This window comes from Apium graveolens, chromosome 10 (genome assembly GCF_009905375.1).
Source record: "Apium graveolens cultivar Ventura chromosome 10, ASM990537v1, whole genome shotgun sequence".
Taxonomy (NCBI): Eukaryota; Viridiplantae; Streptophyta; class Magnoliopsida; order Apiales; family Apiaceae; genus Apium; species Apium graveolens.
The window spans coordinates 157,822,826-157,842,888 of NC_133656.1; the positions used below are offsets into that span (position 1 = coordinate 157,822,826).

Genomic DNA, 20,063 nt, shown 5'->3' on the forward strand with positions numbered 1-20,063 from the left:
TATCCCATATATTATGTATAAAATTTTACACCAAATTTTATGCATGTAGCGTTACTACTAGTCATATAATAACCTAGTATGATACCAACGGATCTTAAAAGATGATCAAAATATACTACTTACAAATCATGCAATGGTCAATAACCCGGTAACCTGCATAACTATTTGTGAGTCGAGTTTAAAAAGAACATTAATAACCTCTCTTTTCTTTATCCAGGACAACACCTTCCTAATGCATGACTTTCGTAGTTTTGAAATTATTGATTCCTAAGAATTGAATACTATAACCCTCTAGAAACAGACTGTTTTCATCTCTAGTGATAGAGTTTTTATCCTTTTTTATATTGTTTCCATCATCACGTCGGTGCATGATTTTATTGGTATCATACCTTACCATTCATGGGTGTTAGTAAGAGCAATACTATACCGAGAGGGGTGCCAACATCATGCAGTATGATATGATGTGGCTTGACATTCTTATTAACATATTCTATTGAAATTAAGAGATGTCATTAGGGTGCCAAATAAGTGTTGGAAATAACCCAAAATATAACTTGACAACTAGTGTTTAATATAAAACAAAGAACAAACAAAGTTTCTTGATAAGTGTTATCTGTTTATTCAGCCAGCACAAGTACATATAACTGGAATATTAAAAGAAATTAGCTATAAAGTAGGAGCCATATAACTGAACTCTTATCATAACTCTAACTCAAACATTTACTAACTAAAACTCCTAAACTAACTCCACATTCCTGAAGACTTATTCATCAGCCAAGGTACCAAGAAAATACTTAAATAAATAAATGACAAAATTAGTGTTAAAATCAACAAAACCCCCTTTAATCTGAATTTGTACCGAGACCAGATTTTACGCCCAATAACTTTCTCATTCTTTCAAATTTGACAGTGGTAAGTGCTTTCGTGAGACAATCAGCTCATCTATCAATAGTACTGACATGTTTAACGATGATTTCACCCTTCTTAACACATTCCCGTATAAAATGGCAACGTATATTAATGTGTTTGCTTCGATCATGAAAGACAGGGTTCTTCGCAAGATCAATGGCTGACTTATTGTCGATAAACAATGTAACTGGACCCATAGTCTGACCTGTTATCTGAGACAGTAGATTTCGCAGCCAAATAGCTTGGCATGCTGGCGCCGTAGCTGCCATAAACTCTGTCTCGCATGAGGAGAGAGCAACACACCTTTGCTTTTGAGACACCCATGTTATAAAGCTTTCATTTAAGTAAAAAGCCATACCTCCCGTGCTCTTTCTGTCCTCCACATGTCCAGCCAAGTCACTATCCGAGTATCCCATTAACACATTGTTCTGACTCTCCTTCGTGTACACTAAACCCATGTCGATCTTTCCTTTAACATACCTCAATATGCGCTTAACTGCATTTTGATGTAATATTGTAGGTCTTTCCATGAACCTACTCACTATCCCAATTGAGTAAGCTAGGTCGGGTCTGGTATGTACAAGATATCGTAGTCCGCCAATCAAGCTTTTAAACTCTGTAGAGTTTACTATAACTCCTCCTTCGTCTTTATGAATAACTGGATGTAGCCCTCTCCTTGTTCTACTTCAAGGCCCAAGTAGTATGCTAGCTTGACTAAATCGCTCATGTCGAATTTGCAACTCATCTGCATTTTGAAGTCCTTGATTGCTTGGATGCTTGATCCAGTAACCAACAAATCATCGACGTACATAGCGATTATTATAACTTCAGTACCTAATCTTTTGGAGTACACTGCTTGCTCATAAGGACATTTTGTAAACCCCATTTCTTCCGGACTCTTGCCTTAGATTCGAGTACCACGCACGTGGTGCTTGTCTCAAACCGTATAACGCCTTCAAAAGCCTGTAAACACAATGTTCCTTGCCCCAAATTACAAAGCCCTCTGGTTGTGTCACGTACATCTCCTCTTGAATTTCACCATTCAAGAAGGTTGTCTTGACATTTAAGTGGTGAACCTCCCAGTAGTTCTTTGCAGCCAAAGTAAGGAGCAAGCGAATAGTTTCGATTCGAGTAATCGGAGCAAATACTTCTTCAAAGTCGACCCCTTGCTTTTGAACATACCTCTTGGCAACGATTCTGGCTTTCGGCTTAATGACATGGCCTTTAGCAACTCTTTTGATTTTGTATACCCACTTCAAGTCAATTGGTTTTCTTCCAGGAGGTAGTTCAGTTAATTCCCAAGTTTTGTTTCTTTCAACCGCATCCATCTCGACTTTCATTACTCTCCTCCACTCGCCTCATTTAACTGCCTGACTGTAATTAGCGGGTTCGTCAATTCCCATGATCAGCAACTCTTCTTCTGCAAAATCTGTTGGCTCTGTTTCATCATATATTTCAGAAAGAGGCCTGTAGTGTTTTGGCTGATTGTCCGCTTCTGAATTCGAGCTTGAAGTAACAGATCTCGCAGTTCCTCTTGAACCCGTCTCTTCATCATCACTTTGATTCCCTTGAACACTAGACTCAGGAGTTTGTGTGTTATCATTTTCTTCATCAACTAAGTTTCCAGACTCGCTCGTACATCCTCTTACCACAACAAAGTTATCCGATTGAGTAGCCCGTGTCTCCGTTTCTTGATTCCAATCCCATATTTTATCTTCAACAAAATCTACATTCCTGCTCACACAGACTAATCGTGACACGGGATCATAAAGTCTGTATGCCTTAGTACCAGGCTCTTTCCCAAGGTGCACAACAGCTTTACTTCTGTAGTCCAGTTTTTTTAGGCTTACCGTGGGCACTTTCATGTATGCTAGGCATCCAAACACTCACACATGTTCAATATGAGGCTTTTTCCCACACCATGACTCGTAAGGCATTACCCTTGTGACAGCACGTATTGGGAGTCTGTTCAACAGATAAATAGAATGGCGTATGGCCTCCCCCCAAAAATATATTAGCAGTCCCGTCTCTTGAAGCAAACTATGTGCCATTTCTATCATTGTCATGTTCCTTCGCTCAACCACGCTATTTTGCTGTGGTAAGTAAGGTGCAGTGAATTGTCGTGAGATCCCGGCCTCCTCACAATACTGAGTAAATTCTTTTGAAGCAAATTCGCCTCCCATGTCCGTCCTAAAGACTTCAATTTTTCTCTCGGGACCCTTTTCAACCATCACACAAAATTTCTTGAAGGCATCAAAAGCCTCATTTTTGTTCTTCAAGAGATAATACCACATGACACGACTAAAATCATCAACAAGTAAAAATATGTACCTATTTCTAACAGGTGTGCTCGGTGTGATAGGTCCACAGAGGTCACCATGTATCAGTTCTAGCGGCTTTTTAGCATGAAATTTCGTTTTCTGTGGGAAGCCTTTCCTGGTTTGTTTGGCCATTAAGCATCTAGTACAAGCATTCTTCGGTTGGCTTATTATAGGCATTCCATGTACCATATTCATCGTGGACATAAGTGTTAGTGCCTTAAAATTCACGTGCCCAAATCTCAGGTGCCACAACCAATTTTCACTTTCACCTTTTAACAACAAGTATTCTGGTTCGTTAGTGTGAAGTATTACCTTATATAACCTGTTCATGGAGCGTTTCACTCTCATGAAAAGTTCATCTTGCTTGCCACGAACCCAGAGAAATTCTCCGTTGAGTATTACCTTATGTCCCTCTTCTGAAACCTGACCAAGACTAATTATGTTACTACACAAAGAGGGAATGTAGTATACATCCTATAAAGTTCATTTCTCACCATTTTTACATAGCAGTGTAATCGACCCATTTCCCATTATCTGAACCATTGAGCCGTCTCTAAACTTCACCTTTCCTATTACTTGCTCATCCAATTTGCTGAACTTCGACTTTTGCCCTGTCATGTGGTTGCTGGCTCCATTGTCGAGATACCACAAATTTGACTCCATAGATATCTCATTATCACGGAGCTTGAGTTTTGGATTTACCTGGTCTTCATTTATCAGTATTACACCTTCTTGATTATCCATATGTTTTTCCAAGAGTAGAGCAGGCTCATTATCAGGGATTTGCGCGATATGAGCTTCATTGTTTGCTTCTCTTTCTCGTCTCAGTTTCTTACATTCTATAGCAAAGTGTCCATATGCGCTGCAATTAAAGCACCTGACTTTACTCTTATCTCGAAACCAACGTACACCTTCCTTGTTTCGAGTATCACCACCTCCACGGTGCTTTTGTCCCTGTGACCCATCTGTTTTGTTGGCTCGCTTTAACCATTCCTCTTGAGTCAGTAGCAGCTTCCCTTCTTCCCTCTCTCTTTTAGTCCATTCTTCCTCTGTAAGAAGGAATTGGTTTCCCCCACTGTCAGGTTGTCCATGCAATCTTTCCTCGTGTGCCTTTAGAGAACCTATGGCTTCTTCAACCATCATAGATTCAAGATTCTCGAATTGCTCAATAGTGGAAGCAATCTGAAGAAATTTATTTGGGACAGCCCGTAATAGTTTCTTGACTACGTAAGACTCTTCAACACCTTCCCCAAGAGCCCGTATATTGGTTACCACTGCATTCAATTTCAAGTAGAACTCATCAAGTGGGTCAGTATCTTTCATGTTCATCGCTTCAAACTCAGCTTTATGCGATTAAACTCTTGCTGTCTTTACCCGCTCTACACCCTGACACATCGTTCTCACAGACTCCCATGCCTCCTTGGCAGTTTTCTTCTCTGTCAGTGTCAATAGGATATCATCAGGAATGCCTTGATAGATGGCAGCCAAGGCAGTCTTGTCTACCTTGTCTTCAACAACCGTTCTCGATCCCTTCGATTCGATGGCATCCCATACCCCATGGGCCTGCATATAAACTCGCATCTTCATTGCCCATACCTTATAATTTCCCTTCGTAAGCATGGGGTAACTCAGGCTTATCGTACCGTCTTTGCTCTTCCCTGTATCCGTTGTCGTCATTCTGGGCATAATCTTTGGCATAAACTGTTTCACCCTCTCTGATATCAGAGTGTTGGAAATAACCCAGAATATAACTTGACAAGTAGTGTTTAATATAAAACAAAGAACAAACAAAGTTGCTTGATAAGTGTTATCAATTTATTCAGCCGGCACAAGTATATATAACTGGAATACTAAAAGAAACTAGCTACAAAGTAGGAGCCATATAACTGAACTCCTATCACAACTCTAACTCAAAGGTGCTAACTTGACACGGTGTCAAAAGTTGACATCCCATAAAATAGGGTGTCAACTTTATTTGTAGTCCCGATGGTGAATAAAATATCATTTCTCTAATAAATTTCTATTATACATTTTCTTATTGAATTAGTAAAGTTAACATCTTGGCATGCCAACTATTAAAGTGTCTTTCAAAAAAAAGATTTTAAAAATGGTATGAAAGGAAGAAAATTTAAAATATAATATTTTTGATTATGTAAAAAAGTTACATCTTGACGGGGTGCGAAGTGCCGACCATCACAGATGCTTTAAGGCTCCTACTCTTCATTTCAAACTTAGCTCGCATTACCTTAACTTACACGTGTTAAACGCGAGCTACATATAATATTAACGAGGTGGGCTCATATTTCATTAATCTCAAGGGACTTAGACAGGAGCTCCAGCCCATCCATACAAGCTAGGTGGGCTAGGTCTTCAACTTATTTCTCCTTGACCCAATGAAGCCCAATCCTTGCATTACACGGGTTGGGGTCTGTTTAAAATTTAAATACTTTTGTTTTCAAGAGTTTATATTCTTTTGTTAATATATTGTTCTCATTATCAAGTCCATGCATGGTTTTTTTGTTATCATACCTTCCTGGAGATTAGTAAAGCTCTGACTATAAAAAATATAGTGCCCTAGCAATTTAGAATTTTATTTTGGTATATCAACTTATCAACATCAAGAACATGGCTTACATGCCTTATGTAAGAATAATATAGCTATATGGAGAATGAAAACTCTAATCTCATTTAGTCACGTAAATATAATATACACATGCGTGTTAACATTCACACATGATGGGGAGGTTTAGTTTATATTTGAATATCAAATACAACAAAAATAAAAATAAGGGAAGTATCTAAACGATAAAGCGATAAGGCAAGAGTTAGTCATCAGTAGTTGAAGTCTTCACGGGTTGTTATAAGACCTACTTGATGTTGTATTGTTAATATAACCCCACAAGTTAGCGGTTGTGTCAACAACACCTAACTTGTGTAGATTATGATGAAACTTGGATTTTGGAAGTAATTTTTTGAGGGTATCTTCTAGCTGATCAACAGCATGAATATGTTGCACATGAACTTATTTCTTTTGTACTTGATCCTGAACCAAGTGAAAGTCCACTGAATTATGTTTCATTCTACTGTGAAATACATAGTATGAAACCCATATGTGGTACCAACATTATCACAGTAAATAGTGGGAGTAACAAGGTTGGTGACATGAAGTTTTTGTAATAAATTTTGCACCTAATTTATTTTTGCTAACGCACTAGCTGTAGCACGATAATCTGCTTCAGTTGATGAGCGAGCAACCGTCTGTTATTTTTATAAATGAAACCACCTGATACTCACTCACTTTGTATATTCTGGATAGAAGAAAATGAACAAAAATACTTGTTCTAATTAAAATGGAAATATACAAGAGTTTTTAAAACAAAAGAAAAGAGTAGTTACTATAAAATCAGGAACCACTATTCTACCACACTCCTACATCACCTCTACTACTCTTTTATTCAGCTCTTATACTCACGTTGTACCAGAAGACTCGGTCCCTGGACTCACATGACAATAGCTACACTTGAGAAACTAAATAAACGAGAAATAAATATGCAAATATGTTTAGATTAAATCCAACACATTCCCCCTTAATCTAAACATGTTTTCAGCTCACCCTATTACTGAAATTGCAGACAAATCCTCAACCCCAATAATCTTTCTCATTTCTTCAAACTTTATTCTCCCTAATGCTTTAGTTAAAATGTCTGCCCGCTGCTCCTGTGTAGTCACGTACTCAACTACTAATTTTCCTTGTTCAGTACACTCACGAAGGAAGTGGAAACGTACATCTATATGTTTGCTTCGACCATGGTTGACGGGATTTTTCATCAACTCAATGGCTGACTTATTATCCACATGAAGTACCATAAGTCCAACTCGCTTTCCACTAATTTCTTCGAGTAATCCTTGAAGCCATATACTATGACATGTTGCTATAGTCGCTGCCATATATTCTGCTTCGCACGATGACAGTGCCACTACTCTTTGCTTCTATGATGCCCAGGAGATTAAATTTTTATTCAGGTAAAAGCACATCCCACCGGTGCTTCGTCTGTCAGCAACATCCCCTGCAAGATCACTGTCTATAAACCCAGATAATGTCTCATCTTCCTTTTCCTTTATATATATTAAACCATAGTCCACGGTGTCTCTCATATATCTCAAAATGTGTTTTACTGCCTGTTGATGCTTCGTTGTAGGTTTCTCCATAAATCGGCTTATAACCCCCTCAACAAATGAGATGTCTGGACGAGTATAAGTTAAATATCGAAGGCTCCCGACAATACGCCTGTACTCAGTGGAATCAACTGTTTGACCTCCTTCATCCTTATCGAGCTGTAACTTGTGTTCCATAGGAAATTTAGATGAGTTACAATTCATCATTCCAGCCTTTTCCAGTAGTTTTCTTGCATAAGCAGATTGTTTTAGTGTCGTAAACAAGCCTCCTTGGTTCACCTCTATACCCAAGTAAAATGACAGTAGACCCAAGTTACTCATTTCAAAGCGCTCATTCATCTGCAATTTGAATTCCTCTACCTGCTTTTTATTAGGCTCCCACAACTACAATACCCTTCCCAGTGATATTTGTGTATACTTCATGTTCGTGTAAGCACCTGGTAAACCCCAACTCCCTCATACACTTGTCTAGCTTCGCATTCCATGCTCTAGGTGCCTTTCGTAGTCCGTATAAAGCCTTTGAGAGTTTATAAACTTTACTTTCTTGTCCTACCTTTACAAAGACTTCTGGTTGAGTGACGTACACCTCTTCATTTAGCTCACCATTCAAGAATGCAGCTTTAACATCTAGATGGTGAACCTCCCAACTTCTTTAGCCGAGAGAGCCAATTGTAACTGTACTGTGTCCAAGCGAGCTACTGGGGCAAATACTTCATCATAGTCTATTCCCTTTCTTTGAACGTATCCTTTACTACAAGACGTGCTTTATATTTCACTATATTTCCTTTGGGATTCTTCTTCTCTTTATTAACCTATTTCAAACCTATCGGCTTGTGTCCAGGTGGCAAATCAGTTAATGTCCAGGTTTCATTTTTCTCAATTATGTCAAATTCAACTTGCATTGCATCGTGCCACTCATTCTCCTTGGTTGCTTCACCAAACGATGTTGGCTTCTCAATTTTCAAAAGCATCAAGTCATCGATCATATAGATGATTTCAGTTTCATTGTAGATCTCTTCCAGTGACCTGAAGCGCCTTGGTTCACTGGTTTGTGCAGAAGACGTGCCACCGGTTCCTTCTGGTGTAACAACTGTTGTGGGTGTCGTTGGAAACACAGAAGACGACTGCTTAGGTGGTATCCGTATTGGAGTTGGTGACTCAATTTCTGCAACTTCTGCTTCGACCACATTTTCTTGTTCTTCCATTTCGATATACTGCCCAGGGAATGAAACCTCATCTCCTCTGTTTTGTTCCCACACCCAGGTGTCACCTTCTTGTACCACAACATCTCTGCTAACATTTAAGCTTCCGGTCTTGAGATCGTATAGTCTGCTACCTTTTGTTCCAGGTTCCTTCCCACGATACACCACCATCTTTCCCCGATCATCCAATTTCTTGATGTGAACTGATGAAACCTTTATAAATGCAACACTCCGAAACTTCTTAACATGAGACAGGTTCGGTTTCTTTCCATACCACGCTTCGTATAGAGTTTTTCTACTTAGGGCACGGGTTGGCAATCGATTAAGGATATAAATTGAATGCCTCACTGCTTCACCCCACAAGAATGCAGGAAGTTTAGCTCCCTTCAGAAAGCTTCTACGATTTCTACGCTCCACCACACCATTTTGCTGTGGGGTGTACGGAGCCGTATAGTGTCTTTGAATCCCAGCATTTTCACAAAACATAGTAAATTCTTTCGAACAGAACTCACCACCGTGATCAGTTCTCAAAGTCCTTATTCTTTTATCAATTCCATCCTCAACCAACACCCTAATTTTCTTGAACATCTCAAAAGCATTGCTTTTTTTTTTCAACATATATACCCACATTTTCTTACTATAATCATCAACACATAACAGAAAATAGCGGTTACCTCCAGGTGTCACAGGCGAGATAGGTCCATAAATGTCCGTGTGCACCAGCTCGAGTGGCTTCCTTGACTGAAGAGTGGACTGAGATGGAAATGGTTTCCTGGCTTATTTTAACATTAGGCATCCTTCGCATTTCTTGAGTGGTTGTACTAGCTTTGGCAATCCGTATTCCATGCCTTCTCTTGACATGAGTTCCAAGGCCTGGAAATTGACATGCCCGAGTCTACTGTGTCACACCTATGTGTCCTCTTCTGCCTTTGACATAAAATAGGTGGCTTTACTTTCTTCGAGGCTTATTTTATACAGCTGATTTTCAGTCCACTTCACTTTCATTAGTAGCTTTCCACTGTCTTCGTACACCCACAGGTACTCTCCGTCCAATATGACTCTGTTTTCTGCTTCAGATAGTTGTCCCAAACTTATGATATTATTACATAAGTCATGGATGTAATACACATCTGTCAGGATCCTTTCTACGCCGTTTTTGCATTGAAATACAATTTTCCCTTTCCCCATTATATTTACTATGGACCCATCACCAAACCTTACCTTTCCTGTCACTCGTTCATCTAGGTCTTTGAACTTTTCCCGTGCTCCAGTTATATGATTGTCGGTGCCATTATCCAAATACCAGACTTGTGACTCTCTTCGTTCTTCATTGCTCGTACGCAATTTTGGTACTACTGAATCCTCCTTCAATAGCATTGATACGATCTTCTTATGTCCAACCTCAGCTATCACCAAAGCTGGCTCGTCCTCTTGAATGAGAGTGAGATTTGCCTCCTTCTGCACTTCTCGATCTCTGCGAGGTTTGCGACATTTCGAAGTGAAATGCCCATATGCTTGACAATTAAAGCAACGTACTTTACTCCTGTCACCTCTCACTCTCGTGTTGTTGGTTTGACCTCTCTCTTTACTAGTTCTCCGCAACCATTCATCTCGGGTCAACAGTAGCTGTCCCTCACTATTTTCTTTCTTCCTCCATTCTTCCTCTTTTAAGAGGAGTTGTCCCTGGATTGTCTCAGTCACTCTCTTCACCCGTTCCTCATGGCCCTTGAGAGAACCAACAACTTCCTCTACCGACATCTCCTCCAGGTTGCCAAATTGTTCGATAGCGGAAGCAATTTGCAGGAACCTAGTGGGAACAGCTCTGAGTAGCTTCATAACAACGTAAACTTCCTCCATTTTCTCTCTCAAAGCCCTGATATTAGTGACCAGATTATTAAGTTTCAGATAGAAATCGTCAAACTGATCAGTGTCCTTCATGCACATCGTTTTGAATTCACATTTGAGTGTTTGTGCCTTTGACATTCGCACCTTGTCTTCCCCTAGTGACATCGTTTTGACTGCGTCCCAAGCTTACTTGGACGTCTTTCTTTTTGATAATGACAACAACACATCTTCGGGGACACCTTGGTATATTACAACCAATGCCCATTTATCGATTTTATCCTCCACTGTGCCTTGAGGATCCTTGGATTCTATGGCCTCCCACACCCCATGTGCTTGCATAAATACTTTCATTTTCATTGCCCATGCAATGTAGTTTATTTTCGTTAGCATTGGGTAACTGAGGCCAAATGAACTTTCTTTGGGTTTACAAGTCTCCATCGTGAATTATGTGCTCTGAATTTTCCCTAAGCTCTGATACAAAGTGTAAATGAAGCCACCTGATACTCACTCACTTTGTATATTCTGGATGTTGGAATAATCTTAAATTTAGTTATTAATTATTTGTTTATTTAATTATTAGATATTTAGCAATGATTAATTATTAGAGAAAAATATTATTTTAGAATTGTTTAGTAGTGGGGTAGTGGAGTTATGGAGTAAATTATGGACATGTAATTTACCCATTAATTAGTAGTGGTTAGTTTTAGTAATAGTTAGTTTTAATATGTTTGTAAAGCCTATATAATGGCTAGTTTACCTTGAGTTTTAGGAGAGGAAAAGAAAACAAGAAATATAGCAGTACATGTAGGTGTCTTTTTTCTCTAAGTTTTTCCAACATGGCATCAGAGCTATATGTTATAAGGCTTGTGAGACTCTTATAAAAATACATACATTTATATATATATATATATATATATTAAGTATTTATATGAGATTTCAAATGGTATTAAAAATTTCTCCATATATATTTAGTGAAATATCAAGATGAAATGGTACGTGGAAAAGGAAAGAGAAGCAAGAATAAAAATGAAGGAGGAACATGAGCGGGGGAAATAATGAGAAAGATATCATGGCTCAAGAGGCCATGAAAGAAATTTTATTCTAGAGTTGTGGAGAGAAAGTGCTCCAAAGTGTTTTTGGAGAGAAAGTGCTCCAAAGTGTTTTTGATGAGATAGTGCATCAAAATTGATGGTGATGAAAAGTGCATCACAGGCGAAGAGAAAGTGCTTCGTAAATTTAAGATTATGGGGGTGAATGTTGGAATAATCTTAAATTTAGTTATTAATTATTTATTTATTTAATTATTAGATATTTAGCAATGATTAATTATTAGAGAAAAATATTATTTTAGAATTGTTTAGTAGTGGGGTAGTGGAGTTATGGAGTAAATTATGGACATGTAATTTACCCATTAATTAGTAGTGGTTAGTTTTAGTAATAGTTAGTTTTAATATGTTTGTAAAGCCTATATAATGGCTAGTTTACCTTGAGTTTTAGGAGAGGAAAAGAAAACAAGAAATATAGCAGTACATGTAGGTGTCTTTTTTCTCTAAGTTTTTCCAACACTGGATAGAAGAAAATGAACAAAAATACTTGTTCTAATTAAAATGGAAATATACAAGAGTTTTTAAAACAAAAGAAAAGAGTAGTTACTATAAAATCAGGAACCACTATTCTACCACACTCCTACATCACCTCTACTACTCTTTTATTCAGCTCTTATACTCACGTTGTACCAGAAGACTCGGTCCCTGGACTCACATGACAATAGCTACACTTGAGAAACTAAATAAACGAGAAATAAATATGCAAATATGTTTAGATTAAATCCAACAGTTTCTTGGAAGACCAACTGATTAGATGTGCACCAAGAAATACCACATGACTAGATGTAAGATACCTATCATTCATATCCCCGGCCCAAGCAGTGTCAGAATACATATGGAGAGAATGAGATGCTCATTTATAATGCGAAGACCAAAACTCAAAGTGAGTTTAAGATATCGAAGAAGTCTTTTAACAACAGACCAGTGTTGAGTTGTGGGAACATGCATAAACTGAGTCATTTTATTAACCATATAACTAATGTCAGGGCGTGTAAATGACAAGTAATGAAGTTTTTCTCTTACTTGATCATACTGAGTTGCATCAGTCAGTGACGGTTCATCACTAGTGGTGCTGTAGAAGTCATTAGAGTCGTGACACATTTACTTTCATGCATGTCATAATCATGTAATATGTTATGTATGTATTTAGATTGTGACAGAATAAGTCCATCAGTATATGTAGGACTTCAACACCCAAGAAATAAGATAGACTGCCAAGATCCTTAATAGAAAATTGTTTGAAAAGTGAAAGAAGAACCTGGTTGACCATTTGTTTATTGTTCCCTTTCACAATAATATTATCCACATAGACAAGAACATATAAAATAGTACATGACCTTTTATAAATGAATAAGGATGTACCTCAGTGTGAATTTTGGAACCTAATTGAAAGTAAAAATTGTTTGAGTTCTTTGTACCAGGTGCGAGTTTTAAATCATAAATGGCTTTTTGCAAATGACACACATGATTGAGGAATTCTGGTTTCTGAAAACTTCCTCTTCCGAGATATCCTTGGAGAAAGGCGTTGTTTACATCAAGCTGGTGCATGCTCCAATTATTTTGAACATTCAAGGATAAAACTAAGCGGACTGTAATTGGTTAATTACTGGGCTAAAAGTGGAATGGTAATCCATAGTTGGTCATTATGTGTTACTCTTAACTACTAAACATGTATTCTATCTGTCAATCATTCTGTCATATTTTCTTTTAATTAGATAAATCCATTTGCAATCAATAATATTTTGGTCCTCTCCGGTGGCACCAAATCCAAGTCTGGTTTTTTTTTACAAAGCATCAAATTCACTCTGCATTGCAGCTTTCCAATTGTCATGTTTCTGAGCTTGTCTATATGTAGTGGGAGTGAAAGTGTCTGAAGTAACAGCCATGTAATTAAATATTTGTTTTGGTTTATGAATATTATTCTGAGATTTAGTGGTGATTCTGGTTGTGTGAGGTTGGGTTTGTGGTAAAGATGATGGAGGAACACTATTTAAGGGAAGTTGAACCTGTTGCGACTGAGATGTGGTGGCAGCTGGAGATGTCAAACTTTGGACGAGAGGAGAATCAGTAGGATTAGGTATATGAGCTGCTGTTGATGTACTCTCTAGCATAGTACAATCTTGTTGAATGTGCCGTGTAAAAGGCGTATCCGTCGGAGTCGGAATAGAGAGTGGAGGATGTAGTTCAGGTAAGACATGAGAAGGGGACTCATGTTGAGAGGTTGGAGACGGAGATTAAAGATCATCCCATTGTAAATTTGGGAATTTTCATTTTGTCAATTTAAAAAATATGGTAGAAAATGAAAATTCATTCTTAATGAATGTGACATCACGAGAAATAAAAATCTTCTATGAAATGGGACTAAAACATTGGTGACTGTGGTATTTGGTAGAGAAGCCAATATAAACTCAAGGTGCAAATTAAGGTTCTACTTTGTTTTTGATGTGTGGCTTAAGCCATGGGTAAAAGAGACACCTAAATGTTGGTATGGAGAGCGGTTATTTAACACAGTGGTGCATACGATTAATACGATACATCACATGTTAACAAGCGAATGTCCTAAAAACTAATGACAATGATGCCCGATGTAGCAATTTTTTTACCATTTTAATGATTTGCCGATGTCTGCATTCAACGGTGGCTACTTTTTGGGTGTATACGGTAGGGAAACCTAATGTTTAATTCTATGATGATCAAGGTAGGAATTTAGGCCTTCAAATTTACCACCTCCGACTGTATAAAGCGTGATAATTATTTTGAAAAATAATTTTCAACTAGAGGATGAAATTTAGAAAAATTGGCATGTACATCACTTTTGTTTTTCAGTGTGTAGAGCCAAATATATTTTGTATAGTGAACAACAAAGATGACATAGTATGATTTTTTATTAGTGGACAAAGTTGGGGATGGTCCCAGAGATCATTGTTAAGAATTTGCAATGGCTGAGAACTAAACATGAAGAGTAAAATAAATTGACAGCAACAACTATCTCATGATAAAAATAATCATGAATCAATGATATAAATAGAATGAATACAAAGAATAAAGTAAAAAGGTAAAATATATTGCAACTGCATTATTGGGGACATATTCCTTTGTTCAGCATATATAGCCTGGTTCACAGAGAGACAAAATCTTATCCATACAAAACGATAATGATAAAACTAAATGAAAAGTAATATATCAGAGTGAGCTGTCATTTTTCATGAGCTGCCCATGTATTATTCCATTTCTCTCCTTAACACTTCCCCTCAAGCTGACAAGAAGGAACTGAATTGGCCAGCTTGCAAACATGAGCCTGATGCAGCTTGACTGGAAGAATTTTGGTAAGAATGTCATCAACTTGCTGTGTGGAGAACACATTTGCTATAGATATATTTCTAGCTTTGAATTCATCCCTGACATAGTGACAATCTATGTCAACATGTTTGGTTTCTCATGTAGGACCGGGTTCACAGCTATTGCTATGGCTGCCTGATTGTCATAATTTAAGACAACAGTTGGAAGATTATGAATGCCAAGATCCTTAAGTAGTGCAGTGAGCTAGGTAACTTCACATGTTGTGAGTGTCATCGATCTATACTCCGCCTCTGCTGAACTTCTAGCCATTACTGTCTGTTTTTTTGAATTCCAAGATATTGGAGATGAGCTAAAAAAGATGCAGTAGCCATATATGAATCTTCTGGTTATAGGCAGCTGACCCAGTCACTGTCACAGTAGGCAGTGAGCTGGGCGGCTCCAGATGCAGCTAGCAATATGCTTTGACTTATAGTTCCAACCAGGTACCTCAAAAGCCTTTTTGCTATCTGATAGTATTACAGGGGTCCATATCAGATGGGACCAGCCTCTAATTATTCTCGACCCTTCCAGTATTTCTCCACATGTCATTCTGTTATTTTCCAATAATGGGCTCAGATTCACATGTTGATTTGTTAGCCTAGTACCGTTAGTTGTTTGTCCTTAGTTTGTCCTGTAGTAGAGGACCAGTACTGCTTTTCTATATATGCTCCTATGCCTGTATGAACCTTTTTATGCAGTTTTTATATATTCATCTTGGTGGCTTTGCTTGGTCATTTCACTGCATCACATTTTACAGATTCTTGCATTGATGTGTTGATTAATTATCATCATTTGCATTTATTTTCAATTTGTCATCATGGTATCAGAGCAAGGTTCCTCTTGATCCATCTTTGATCCTGCTGGGTGTTATATCTACACCTCTCTCAACCTGTTTTTCAGATCTACTTTCTTTTTCTCATCAGTCAGCCATCTTTTACCATGACCAATAACTCTCGAGTAACATATCAGGATATGCTAAATCCTTTGTTCTTGCATCCCTCCGATGGAGCTACATCCATCCAGGTTGAAAAACTTCAAGGCAGCTCTGACTACAGGTCTTGGCGTCGCTCCATGGAAATTGGTCTTTCCTCCAAACGCAAGCTGGGGTTTGTAAAAGGTACTGTTCCTATTCCTACCGATGATCCTTTGAAAGCTGAAATGTGGGAGACATGTGATAATATGGTTATTTCTTGGATTACTGCTAATGTTTCACCAGTTATTCGTAAATCTGTCATTTATATGAGCACCTCTAAGGAGATTTGGCATAACCTTGAACAGCGTTTCTCCCTCACTAATGGCTCTCGCAAATATAAGCTTAATAGAGATGTTTATGAACTTAAACAATCTTCCATGTCTATTAATGAATACTACACTGCTATGAAAACTATTTGGGAGGAATTAGACAGTCTTAATACCTTGCCTGTTGTTACAACTGTTACTCCAGAAGTTACTAAACTACTTGCTGATATTGCTGTCCAACGTGAAGAGGGTAAGCTGTTTCAATTTTTAAATGGCCTAAATGAAATGTATTCACCACAACGGAGTCAATTGTTGCTGATGACTCCTTTACCCACTGTTGAAAGTGCTTCTGCTACACTTCAACAAGAAGAGGCTCAACGTGATATGACGTTGGGTCACAAACCTGATACTGATGTTGTTGCTCTCTATGGCAAAGGCCCTCCTTCTAAAGTATATCAATGCACTCTCTGTGGTGGCAAAGGTCATAGCAACGACAGATGTTGGACTGTTGTTGGCTATCCACAGTGGCACCCAAAGAATCCAGCCAATCAAGGGTTGTCCTCTCAAGCCAAACCCTCTCCATCCACTCTTAAACCACGGTGGAAATCCAACTACAGGTCTCCTCAGAGTTCCCGCATGGCCAATGTTGCTCAGAGCTCTGAACCTGACTGTCATGAATCACCTCTGTTTTCTGAACAACAACTTCAACAACTAGCTCAGTTTATGCAACACTCTCATCTACAGTCCTCAACCTCAGGGGGAGATATTCCAGAATCTCCATTCTCTGGCATGATAAGCTGTTACAATGCTCAGTCCTACAACAATGAGTGGATTATTGATTCTGGCGCATCAGACCACATGACACCTTGTATCAACAATCTGGAGGCCCCAAAATTGCTGGATTCGTCCAAACACATTAATCTTCCAACGGGTGCAACAGCAAGAATTTCTTACATTGGTAATGTCACTATTTCTTCTGGCTTATTGTTGACTGATGTCTTATGTGTGCCTAATTTTAAACACAACTTGTTGTCGGTTCAGAAACTGCTTAAGTCTAATAACTGTGAAGTTAAGTTTCTACCTACATATTGTGTTATCATAGACAATGAATCCCAAATTGTGAAGGCAGTAGGACAAGAAAGGCATGGGTTGTATTATCTTGTAAATACTGACAATCCTATGCAGTGGTTGTCTGCTCAAATCAGAAAACCCCAGTCATATCTTGTTACTTCAAAGCCTGTTGCTGTTGATGTGTGGCATCATAGACTTGGTCACCTGCCTATGTCCAAGCTACAACTGATTCCTGATGTGCCTAAAGTAAAAAAACAAGAACTGGTGTGTCTAAGTTGTCCCATGGCTAAGTTCAGCAAACTACCATTTGAATTAAGTGACTCCAGAGCAGCAAAGAAATTTGATTTGATTCATCTTGACATTTGGGGGTCGTACAAGGTGCCAACTAAAGGTAATATGAAGTATTTTCTCACCTTGGTAGATGATTACAGTAGGTATACCTGGATTACACTGCTTGCCTACAAGTCAGATTTTCTTGCTGAATTTCAGAAATTTTATAATTATGTTTACACTCACTTTTCTACTGGCATCAAAACTATTCGCTCAGACAATGCCTCAGAATTCTTGGATACCAAATGTGCCCAGTTCTTTGCACAACATGGCATAGTGCATCAGCAATCTTGTGCTCACAGACCACAACAAAATGCACGAGCTGAACGAAAGCATCGCTATATTCTTGAAATAGCAAGATCAATCAGATTTCATGCTCATCTACCTCTGTCTCTTTGGGGATACTGCATCGAATCAGCTGTCTATCTCATGAACAGACTGCCGAGTTCAGTTGTACCTTCAGATGTGATTACCCCGTATGCAGCACTGTTTAATGAAGCTCCTGATTATTCTACTCTCAGAATTCTAGGATGTCTCGCATTTGCTGCTAATCCCAGCTTTACCACAGACAAGCTTGCAGCAAAGGGAGTTCCATGTGTGTTTGTAGGCTATCCTGTTTCAAAAAAAGGGTATCAGTTACTGGATCTCACCACCAAAAAAATCTTCACTTCGCGTGATGTTGTGTTCCATGAAGATGTTTATCCTTATCACCCAGACTCAATCACCAAATATATGAACCCATTACCTGTTTCTGCCACAAAAATTCAACCACAACCTTCATGGGATGACATAGATATCTCTGATACACTTACACCTGAAGAGTCAACACCATCTGAACCTCCTAATTCACCTGATCACTCAACTATTCCAACACCACCAAACCCACCACCTACCCGCCATTCAACCAGAACACACAATCCACCTCCATACTTACAACAATACCAGACCTATCAAGCTACATCTTCTCATGCTTCCCACATCTCAAACCTTGCCCAAACACCAATTCACCCTGAATTCAATTGCTTTATGTCAACCTTGACAATTCACAATGATCCTCTCTACTACAAAGATGCTGTCAAAGACTCTGGTTGGGTACAAGCGATGAACACTGAACTGCAGGCATTAGAAAGTAATAACACGTGGATATTGACTTCCCTACCACCAAACAAGAAAGCTATTGGCTGCCAGTGGATATGCAAAACCAAGTATAACTCTGATGGGTCTGTGGATCGAAAGAAAGCCCGACTGGTAGTACTTGGCTGCAATCAAACATACGGTGAGGATTATGCTGAAACCTTCGCACCCGTAGCAAAAATGACTACAATTCGAACACTCCTGGCTGTTGCTGCTTTGCTTAACTGGAACACAGCACAGATGGACGTCACCAATGCTTTTCTTAATGGTGAACTCCATGAAAAAGTGTATATGAAGTTGCCTCAAGGGTATACACATATGGGCTGCAGAATCGAGTTGAACAGTCCTTCTCTAAAGTCCACTACAGACTTGGTTTGCCTTCTGATCAAGGCGCTTTACGGCCTGAAACAAGCTCCGCGACAATGGTTCTCCAAGCTGTCAAATACCCTTCTCACTCTGGGCTTCATTCAAGCTAAATCTGATTATTGTCTGTTCATTCTTAAAAAGACTTCAACTATTACTGTGGTTCTCATCTATGTTGATGACCTTCTAATTTGTGGAAATGATGATGCTCAGATTGATTATTTGCAAGATATGCTTGCTAAATCTTTTCACATGAAAGATTTAGGACCAATCAGATACTTCCTAGGATTGGAGGTTGATCGAACTGCAGCTGGCTTCTTTATTTCTCAGCAAAAATATACCAGAGATCTTCTTGCAGAATATGGAGTTCAGCACTCCAAACCTGTGAAATTGCCGCTTGATTCTCATCTCAAACTTACTCATACTCAAGGAGATCCTCTGCCAAATCCTACCATCTACCAACGCTTGCTTGGAAAGCTTATTTATTTAACAATTACTCGTCCTGATATTTCTTTCTCCGTCCAATTACTGAGTCAGTTTATGCACGCCCCAACTACTGTTCACTTCCAAGCTGCTAAGAAATTGCTGAAATATCTTCTTGGATCAGTGACACAGGGTATACTCCTAGCCTCTCAAAGTGCTGCTGAGCTCCAAGCCTACTGTGACAGCGACTGGGCTAGCTGTCCGATCACCAGAAAATCAACTACTGGGTATTGTATATTTCTTGGAGACTCACCTATCTCATGGAAAGCAAAAAAACAGACCGTGGTGGCTCGTAGTTCTGCTGAGGCTGAATATCGGGCGATGGCCCTCACGACATGTGAAATCTCGTGGCTGAAGCATCTTCTCAAAGATCTTGGTCTCACAAATTTACCACCAGCTATACTCCATTGTGACAATCAAGCCGCTCTAGCCATTGCTGCCAACCCCGTCCTCCATGAAAAAACCAAACACGTCGAAATTGATTGCCATTATGTTCGGGATGAATTAAAGGCAGGCAACATCATCACCAAGAAGGTCTCCTCCAC

At 38.8% G+C, this 20,063-nt stretch overlaps 3 protein-coding genes across 3 annotated transcripts; all 3 read right to left on the reverse strand.

The window, feature by feature from the left end:
* Positions 1-938: 938 nt before the first annotated feature.
* Positions 939-1,439, reverse strand: LOC141691196 (secreted RxLR effector protein 161-like). The gene has a single exon (XM_074495934.1). It carries the CDS (start codon positions 1,437-1,439, stop codon positions 939-941), a length of 501 nt encoding a protein of 166 aa, XP_074352035.1.
* A 2,274-nt stretch (positions 1,440-3,713) lies between these two features.
* LOC141691197 (uncharacterized) lies at positions 3,714-4,559 on the reverse strand. Its single transcript, XM_074495936.1, has one exon. It carries the CDS (start codon positions 4,557-4,559, stop codon positions 3,714-3,716), a length of 846 nt encoding a protein of 281 aa, XP_074352037.1.
* A 4,958-nt stretch (positions 4,560-9,517) lies between these two features.
* On the reverse strand, positions 9,518-10,618 carry LOC141691198 (uncharacterized). Its single transcript, XM_074495937.1, has one exon. It carries the CDS (start codon positions 10,616-10,618, stop codon positions 9,518-9,520), a length of 1,101 nt encoding a protein of 366 aa, XP_074352038.1.
* Between the last annotated feature and the right edge of the window lie 9,445 nt (positions 10,619-20,063).

Coding starts and splice junctions, on each gene's coding strand:
- LOC141691197 (XM_074495936.1), bottom strand. CDS start 4,559: ATGAACATGAAAGATACTGACCCACTTGATGAGTTCTACTTGAAATTG.
- LOC141691196 (XM_074495934.1), bottom strand. CDS start 1,439: ATGGAAAGACCTACAATATTACATCAAAATGCAGTTAAGCGCATATTG.
- LOC141691198 (XM_074495937.1), bottom strand. CDS start 10,618: ATGTCACTAGGGGAAGACAAGGTGCGAATGTCAAAGGCACAAACACTC.